At 45.1% G+C, this 9813-nt stretch overlaps 1 protein-coding gene across 1 annotated transcript; it reads left to right on the top strand.

Annotated features, from left to right (window-relative positions):
- Nucleotides 1-4993: 4993 nt before the first annotated feature.
- Nucleotides 4994-8275, top strand: LOC119336015 (probable LRR receptor-like serine/threonine-protein kinase At3g47570). Its single transcript, XM_037608054.1, has 2 exons — nt 4994-7772; nt 7907-8275. The coding sequence occupies exons 1-2, from the start codon at nt 5030-5032 to the stop codon at nt 8257-8259; spliced, it is 3096 nt and encodes a 1031-aa protein (XP_037463951.1). The 5' UTR covers nt 4994-5029; the 3' UTR covers nt 8260-8275.
- The last annotated feature ends 1538 nt before the right edge of the window (nt 8276-9813 follow it).

Below are 9813 nucleotides of genomic sequence, written 5' to 3'. Positions count from 1 at the left end.
CATGTTTGATCCCGCCTGGCTCGCGCGTCGGTTACTCCTTCCATCTGACCGGATCTCACTGGCCTGTGGGGTCCCGGCGGGTGGGCCGCGTCCATCAGCTTGAGCTTTGTAGTTGTGGATCCATGCTATTCTAGGGGTTTGCAGGTTGTTGTTCGTGTTCAGTTGCTATCGTAGGAGCTCTTGTGGTGCCCTGGTTTACATTTGGGTTGTTCCTATAGCTATGCTCCTGGATTTGCTAAATTGATCAGTGGCGTTCGTGCTAGGGCGATGATGATTAACCTGTGGGTATCAAATTGGATCCTCCCTCTTGTCTCTGGAATCCCTTTTGATCCTATGATACCTATTGATCTGTCCTTGGATGGTCATTCTTGTTGAGTGATAACCAGGGCAGCTCCATTGTATAAACATATTGATCTGATGATAAGAGATGACGGGGGTAGATTATATGATCGAGGAAAGGCGAATCTGAGCCCACTATGCAATGAGCCCTTAACCCTTTTTATTTGTATTTAAAGGTGTTGCTTATTTATGCTCCAGTGTCTACAGCCATCTTATGTAAAGATTTCTTCTCTGTCATATATTTATTGCATATGAGTTGTTCTTGATCTTTTATTGTTTGTTGGTTCTTGATTTAATCTGGTTAAGAGTAAGTTGCACTTTGTTATGCTAGAAAGGCTCGCTCGCAGCAAGTTGTCGGTTGAATGGCTTTGTTGTTTTTAGGGATCTTCTAGGGTTTGCTGGTTAATCCATTTTGATTTTTCCTGCTCATGCTCTTGGCTTCTGGGCCGTGGTGCTCGAGGTGGTCTGGTTGCCACCACCGCCCCTGCTCGGTGCTGCACCACCTATTTTCCTTGCCGTCGACGAGCTTCTCGTGCTCTTCAACAATTCTTCCAAGGAGCTCCTAAGCAAGAGAGTGAGAGGTGTCTTCTTCTTCTTTCTCTTCTTCTTCATGGAGAGAAACATAAGAAAACCATTAGTCTCATCATCTTATGGAGCTGAGTATTGTCCCGCAACTATTGTTGCATGATTTAGCATACTATAAATGTTAATCAGTCCATTTAATTTGCATTGCATGGTTCCCCTTAAAGAATTGCATTTTTTCAGTTATTGCTTATTGTTGTTAGCAGGACAAATATGTGTATTTTATAACACTGTTGCAGGACAGATGCGAATTCGGTTGGCTTTTTTCTTGCACTGGCAACATCATCTCTACGTCTGATGTTTAGGTTGTGTTAGTAATGACTAATGAGAAAGTGTGGCAAATAATCGCTGAACAGAGTCAGATGATTCATTCATGTGCCAGTGTCTGCGCTATATGCCAGCACATGGACATGGACCATTCCGATTGAACTGTTTGTTCTGGGTCACATTTGAACTATTGATATGTTCTACCCAACGTTCATTACACCGAGTAAACTTCCAAAAATGTGAGCCCATGATCTACTTGCAACAAATCTCCCTTATTTGCTCCTTATTGGGAATATTTTTTCACATGTTGTTTATCCCTTTCTATTTGGAGCACTGGACCAAGAGCACATGGAGGGAGCTCTTCTCTACCGCGACGGCGATAGGAACAAGGAAAATCCAGTCCATGGTGCCACCAATGAACAAGGTAAACACAAGCTATCGGCAGCTTATAGATTCCATATTTCTTTAGTGTTGATCTAGGGTTTATGTGAGTGAATCTTACTGTTCTTTTGGGCTGTATATAAAAATATTGCTCGGTTGACAGTAGCTGCTACTCCCTCCGTTCCTAAATATAGGGTGTATAGTTTTTGGCACGGAAATTAAAGAACACACGTGGAGGGAAATTTCACAAGTTTTGGGTGAGATTTCACCTGACTAATTGACATGAAAAAATAGAGAAGCTTGCTTGAAATAAGGAAATGTAATCAAATCCCTAAAAAAATATCCAAACGAGTGGTCCACCGCAATACACCTTATATTTTGGTTTTTTTCTCAAAAAACTATACACCTTATATCAAGGAACGGAGGGAGTATAGTTTTACTGTTGTGAAAGTCTCGTGGTCCAGTAGAACGCCCTTTTCAGAGAGAATACTCCAGATCTATTGACTGTGATTTAGTTTTGGTATTGATTTTTATTTGGTATGACTTGATAAAGATAGTGAGATCATTTATGTTTTGGTACTTGCTGAGGTAGTTAAGTTTGTTTATCTATGAAAAGAAAATAGACTTGCAGTTCTGTATGTGTGACTTGGTGTATGTGTCAAATGCAGTTTAGGATGCCAATAACTTTGCAATGGTATACATGCGTACTACTTGGGTGATGCCAATAAGATTATACTGCTGATCAGTTTGTGTTGTGCTTCTTAGTATCTCGCCAATTCTAATTCGCCTGGTCAAGCATGTGCTTTTTCCTTGCTACTATGACAAGAACCAAAAGAATGCCAATGTGTTCCTATTTATTTCCACTATAATTTGTTTTCTGTTGACAAAAGTGGTGTTTCTGGAAAAAAAAAGAAAATGCATTGTGTCTTTTGTGCAGGTTGGTTTGCACAAGGTGCTGTAGTTTTCAAGATATATCATGTGCTCAAATGTTTGAAGGCTTATGTTGTGTACCAAAAGAATCCCCCAAAAAATAAGAAGGTGAGTTCTATTGGAAATATGTTGGTCCTTTTTATTATGATCTTATCTTTTGCATGAACATTTGATGCCTCAAGTTAAACAAAATCATAGTAATCTTGGTATTTTCTGCTTTTATTGTTCCTAATTTTATAGGAGACCTGGATGTCTACCTAGGATATAGATGTGTTATCCCAGACCCCAAGATATATCATGTTCTCAATGTTACATATATATTCACATGTAGAGGAAATGAGCATGCAGTAATTAACTGGACTATAGTAGATGGACTGAGAACATGTAGTAAACGGACTATAGTGTGGTCCATTTCTGCTTATGTCATAGTGAGTGTAAAATGTGTTTATACTGTTATACAACTGAAAATTAGGTGTCTCTTTGTGCCTCCTTCCAATGACGGCGATGAACATCTTTTCAATGTAAGAACATACATTCTCATGATTCTGTATATTTAATGTCTACCTTTTCTGTTATTAAACGTAGATGCCTACACGGCCCTCTGATTGTGTTGCTAATTTTGATCGTTCAACGAAGATAATAACAAATTGTAATTTTGAGTGTATTTACTATTATTGATTTGTTAACTCCCCTCGGTTCTAAGCATTATGGAGTAGAAAGTATGACCCCAGTTGAGTGTATTTTTCTGCTTAGTGTAAGCTATATAATCTGCTGGACTGGAGTACTATTTAATTCTTTTTCATACCATATTACTGCCAATTTAGACCTTTCTTTATTTCCAGTTCCAAGAATGATGATGTGCCACGACAGTGACGATTGTTTGTAGTTTTTCCACTTGATGTTTGTTCGGTAATAAAACAACAATGTACATGATTGATGAGCTGCATCCTATAACAGCTCACTGATGCTAATTGGTTTTTACACGTAAATACAAGCTTCAAAATTTGTATTGGTACTTCTATCGTCAATGCTCCTCTGTTTTTTCATCTTCAGTTCAAGAATCATCCTCCAATCCAGAAAGTAAATGTTAATTACTGGTCTTCATCGCGTGTTGGATGGAAAGGCCTCTTCTGTCTTAGCATCGCTTTTCACATGCACTGTTACTTATAATGCAGTGTTCCATTTTGCTATTCATGGATGGCCTCACCTTATTGTCTATGAACAATCATACTCTCCAGTTAGTGCTTTGGTTTGTAATGAATTTGTACTTGTGAAGCTCATTCATTTAGCCATCTGTTGCTAACTGATGTACCTATGTATTTGGCAAGCAGACTACAACATGTTATGATTATATGGATCCTATTTCATGTTGCTTGTGTATGTGCTACATACGCTTCCTATTTTGATCATACACACCTTGTGGTAGATTATATGGATTGTACTACCTGTGCTGCATACACTTGTGTATGTGTTACATACGCTTCCTATTTTGATCTTACAGTGTCACTATTCCTGCTTCTAAAACTCTTTAGAACTAAACTATATGCCATGTTGCTCTTAATTAGGCTAAATGCTTATACTTTGTACTAAATTTTATGCCTTGCTGCACTTAATCATGCTAAATCATTTTGCTTTATCATGGGCAACTAAACATGCTAAGCTTGCCTACTTGGCACACACGTTTAGGCATTATTGTTAGGACCCGGCAGTGTGAAGTGGCGCCTATGAAGTTGATCGACAAGGAAGTTGATTGAAAAGCCACTTATTAGTATGCTTAGTAGCTATGGCTCCGTAGTTGTCTCCCATTTGTTATGTTCCTGCTCTTACTATCCTATATTTACACTTCTGGTATCAAATTTCATGTCGAGTGGCTGCGCATTTTGATCGAGTGGCTATCTTCTGTGGTCTTATGAACGCACTGAACTCAATGCTAAACCTGAATTCCTACTAACTTATTAGCATTGCCTGCTTGACCAAAATGTTGTGACCGGCACCCTTGTGCCAAGGCCTGGGTTCCTACTGACATAGTGTTACGTGCTTTGGCAAAACACTTGAACCGGCACGCTCGCGCCAGGGCGCAATCCCGATCTAGTATATAAGAGCAGCCGACCCAAAAACCAGCTAGACCTCTCGTACACGAAGACACGCAGCAGCAGGATACAATTCCTAACCGGACTCTCCTAATCCATCCTACTAGGACAAGTACCACCGACGTGCAAGCCATCCTAGCTTCTGAAGAAAAAGTCACTCACCCTTCGAGTCTTACCTGGTCTTCTGAAGTCGTCGACGCCCTTCGAGTCTTCTGAAGAAAAAGTCACTCACCCCACTGGAAGACGCACCCAGCTGGATATTTGCAGCAGTGTGACAGCGGCTCTACGCCCTGCTCTACAAACCGAGGCACAGGCGCTTGCACGGCACCACGCCTATATAACTTGTGCTGTGTGCGTGCCAAGGCTATAGAACCCAACGAGCTTTCTTGATCACCCACTCCACGGTCCACAGTAGGTACAAATACTAGTGTTCGGCAACCATGGCACGGCCTCTCGAAGTGCTGCTGCTGATCTTGCTCGCCGTACATTTAGTGGCAGCTAGCAGCATCCGCAACCCCGAGCGGGAGGCACTGCGGGCGTTCAAGGCCGGCGTATCGGACCCGGAGGGCAAGCTCCAGTCGTGGAACAGCACGGCGCACTTCTGCCGGTGGGCAGGGGTGAACTGCACGCACGGGCACGTCACGGCCCTGAGCATGATGTCCTTCGGCCTCACTGGGACCATCTCCCCTGCCTTGGGCAACCTCACCTACCTGGAGAAGCTCGACCTCAACCGGAACGCCCTCTCCGGAGGCATCCCGGCGAGCCTTGGCCAGCTGAGGCACCTCAGCTACCTTGGCCTTTGCGACAACGCCGGGGTAAGCGGGGAGATACCCGACAGCCTCCGCAACTGCACTAGCCTTGCCACTGCTTATCTCAACAATAACACCCTCATCGGAACCATCCCCGCATGGCTCGGCACGCTGCCGAACCTCACAACCATCTGGCTATACCAAAACTCCTTGTCCGGCAAAATCCCGCCATCACTTGGCAACCTTACAAACCTTGTCAGCCTCAAGCTAGACCAGAACTTTCTGGAAGGCACCCTCCCCGAAGGCCTCTCACGTCTTGCTCTCCTCCGGGACCTCAATGTCTACCAAAACCACTTGGGCAGTGATATCCCACCAAGATTCTTCAACATGTCCTCGTTAGAAGACATGTCCCTTGCTAACAATGAGTTCACCGGAAGCCTGCCATCACACGCAGGAGCTGGGATGACAAAGCTTCAAGTCCTCCTCCTCGGTGGGAACAACCTGACTGGGCTGATCCCAGCATCTCTAGCCAACGCCACAAGCATGGCGTCTCTCAGCCTCTCCAACAATAGCTTCAATGGACAGGTGCCTCCTGAGATTGGCACGTTATGCCTCAGTAAGTTGGAGATGTCCAACAATGAGTTAACTGCAACCAATGAAGACGGCGGTTGGGAATTCTTGGACCGTTTGACAAAGTGCAACAGCCTAGAAATTCTTTCTCTGGACGACAACAAGTTCAGTGGCACGATGCCACGTTCCATCGGCAACCTCTCGAGGAAGCTTTTGGATCTAAACCTCGGGGGTAACCGCATATCTGGTTCAATTCCATCTGGCATGGAGAACCTCATTGCACTGCAAACCTTGGGGCTAGAATCCAATCTCCTCACCGGCACCATTCCGGAGGGGATTGGGAAGCTCAAGAACCTTACAGAGTTACGGCTGCAGGAGAACAAGTTGTCGGGGCCGGTGCCATCTTCCATCGGGAGCCTGACAGAGCTCCTTAGGCTTGTTCTTAGCAACCATGAATTGAGCGGATCAATCCCTTTAACCCTCGGCAACCTACAAAAGGTGGCTCTTCTCAATCTCTCCAGCAATGCACTCACCGGTGAAGTCCCAAGACAACTCTTCAACTTGCCATCGTTGTCGCAAGCAATGGACCTGTCGAACAACCGGCTTGATGGCTCGCTTCCTCCTGATGTCATCAGACTTGGGAACCTTGCGCTCCTGAAGTTGTTGGGAAACCTCTTGACCGGTGAGATACCAAAGCAGCTTGGTAGTTGCCAGAGCTTAGAGTTCCTCGGTTTGGACAGCAACTTCTTTAGTGGAAGCATCCCACCTTCCTTGAGCAAGCTGAAGGGGCTTCTGATGCTGAACCTGACAAGCAACAAATTGTCAGGAAGGATACCTCCAGAGCTCGGAGGCATGTCCGGGCTGCAGGAGTTGTACCTTTCACGGAACAATCTGACTGGAACAGTCCCAGAAGAGATAGCGAATATGAGTTCGTTGATCAAGCTGGATGTGTCAAACAACCATCTCGAAGGACACGTGCCACTTCGTGGTGTATTTGCAAACATGACCGGGTTTAACTTCACCGGGAATGGCGAGCTCTGTGGTGGCGTGCCTCAACTCCATCTTCCACAATGTCCGGTGGTATGGTACGGAAGCCATGCTAATTGGCCTCTTCATATCATGGCACCGATCCTAGGTATATTTCTCATCTCGTCCATACTCCTCACCATTTTCCTATGCTACAAGAGAAACTCGAGACACACAAAAGCCACGGCACCAGATATACTTGATGCCTCGAACTACCAGAGGGTCTCGTATGCCGAATTGGCAAAAGCCACAAACGGCTTTGCGGATGCAAATTTGATAGGTGCAGGAAAGTTTGGTTCCGTGTACCTTGGAGCTCTACCGCTGAATGACAACGGAACACTCGAGAGTGTTCCTGTGGCGGTGAAAGTGTTTGATCTTCAGCAAGTCGGAGCCTCCAAGACATTCCTGTCGGAATGCGAGGCGTTGCGGAGTATAAGGCACCGGAATCTTATCCGGATCATCACCTGCTGCTCCAGCATCGATGGCAGGGGCGATGACTTCAAAGCTCTAGTGTTCGAGCTCAGGCCCAATTACAGCCTAGATAGGTGGTTGCATCCGACACCTGAAGCTCTCAAGAATGTAGGCAGCCTAACCGTGATCCAACGGCTCAACATCGCCGTGGACATCGCCGACGCGCTGCACTATCTCCACAGCAACTGCGTACCGCCAATCATACACTGTGATCTCAAGCCGAGCAACGTTCTTCTCAGCGAGGACATGACGGCCAGCATCGGTGACTTCGGCCTCGCGAAGCTGCTCCTTGATCCGGGTATCCATGACACCATGAATTCAGAGAGCACCATTGGAATCAGAGGCACCATCGGCTACGTCGCACCAGGTAATTTAAATTCCATTTTCCTAGTGTCTCATGTACATATAAATAGCATTTGGTAGGTAATTAGATTAGAGACTACATGTAGAATAACTTTGTAGGTATGAAAAAGAATAACTTATCTGTACTTTGCACTCCAGAATATGGAACGACCGGCAAAGTTTCGACACAAGGCGACGTCTACAGCTTCGGCATCACGCTGCTGGAGATCTTTTCCGGGAGGTCACCGACGGACGATATCTTCAGGGATGGCCTGACGCTGCAGGGGTTCGTTGGCATGGCGTTTCCCGACAAAACAGAGGAGGTTCTAGACGCGATGCTGCTGGAAACCAAGGAATCCGATGGTGATAGCAGCGTCTTGGTGCAGGATTGCCTAGTTTCTGCCGTCAGGGTCGGGCTTAGCTGCACAAGAGCGGCGCCGTATGAGAGGATGAGCATGAAGGATGCGGCCGCCGAGCTGCGCGCGGTCAGAGATGCTTGTGCCCGAGCCTGAATCCTGGCTACTTCTTTTTTTCTACCGAGATGCATGTGCAGTAGTGTAATGATGTGTATGTATAAGTTCGAGCTGCTATGCTAAGAGTTGTGTGTAATTCGTCGCTGCAAATGGATCATCTTTTGAAATTGCGTTTCCTTACTTTCCTTTCCACAAGATTTGTTCTAGCATGGGTGAAATAAACATGAAACATCACCAGTGCCATTGACATAGTGTCAAAAATGCTTTTATATTATGGGACAGATAGTGTAGGGATCAGATTCAGATCACCTAAAGTATCTGAAGACTTGAGGCGCGTGAGTGAATACCTACCTGGTCGGCAACCAATACCATGAAAAATAGTGAAGCTCTGAACAGTATTTACCTTCATGGAGCTCTTTTGGAGTGTGTGATAGCAACTTAGCCAGCCAGGCTTACCTCGGCGAGTCGGCGGTATGGCCCCTGCCGCGCGTCCCCGCCGACGACCTCTGCATAACGGCGTGACAAGCCGAGCGACCTGCCATATGTGCTGCACGCTCCGGGGTCCTTCGCCGCGCCGGCCAGCAATCAGCAGGCACAGCGCCGCCGCTCCGTCCCCAAGTCGGTCTCTCCTCTTCGGCTGTCCTGTCTTGTCCGTCAATGGATAGGGTAGATATCTGGGCTGACAATCTTTTCGCTTAAATTGAAAGGCCCATAGCCCACACTTCAGAGCAAAACCTATAGAAAAAGCCCACGAGACTAAGGTTAGCCAAAATTTAGCCAGATACAAATGTTAGCCCAGTGCCAGACATTCCAGCCCGCGACAGGTTGGCCGACACAAGCACAAGTCACGAGCCTCGAGCTTTCCCTCCCCAAAATAGTTCTCCTTTCGTTCAAACGAAAAATGAAGAAAACACATGGGGAAAAAATGTTCTCAATGTAGCAAATGGAATTGAAGAAATTTCCATTTGCCCTCAGTTTCAAAGGAAAAGTGTAGAAATTTTACAATCTATTTGACCTCTTTTTAAAATTTCTATGCATGAAAAAGACTGAGATCCTTAGTGAAATAATTAAATGCTAATTATACCTAATTAGGTGGTCTGTTTTTTATTTGACTATATTGATTTGGACTTTTTGTGTTGTTTTCTATTCAGTTAACCAAACACCCAAGTCTGCAAAATTCCTACGCTAATCCTCTTTTTACATATGCATTCCTATCAAATTGATGTGTTTTTTCCTTTCCTGCATTTCTTAAAATTTGTAAACCAAAGGACGATTTTCCTCAAGCATCACGGAATTCGTCATAGTTCGGATAGAAAAAGAACAAATCATCCCTAAAAAGCATGCAAATATGTCTAGTGCATAGGGATGAAAGTGGAGTGAAAACAGAACAAACTAGGTGCTACCACATTTGACCATAGAGGACGAGGTAGATCGACCATGACGCCAATGGGATGCACAGAAAACCCGAGCACTGGTGGCGGCTAGGTTGAGGAGGCAGTGGCTGGACTGACTCTACTTATAGTACTTTGACTTTGCATTAAATTTTTTTAATGACTTAGTGTACGCAACACCTTAAAAAAATTGACCTACGTC

Source organism: Triticum dicoccoides, chromosome 7B, assembly GCF_002162155.2.
Source record: "Triticum dicoccoides isolate Atlit2015 ecotype Zavitan chromosome 7B, WEW_v2.0, whole genome shotgun sequence".
NCBI lineage: Eukaryota > Viridiplantae > Streptophyta > Magnoliopsida > Poales > Poaceae > Triticum > Triticum dicoccoides.
Note: the sequence above shows the minus strand (reverse complement) of the source record. Positions and strands in the feature narration are given on the sequence as shown.

Excerpts from the sequence above, each read along its gene's own strand:
- LOC119336015 (XM_037608054.1), top strand. The coding sequence starts at position 5,030 with ATGGCACGGCCTCTCGAAGTGCTGCTGCTGATCTTGCTCGCCGTACAT. Across the intron at positions 7,773-7,906 it reads CATCGGCTACGTCGCACCAG|AATATGGAACGACCGGCAAA; the intron begins GTAATTTAAATT and ends TTTGCACTCCAG.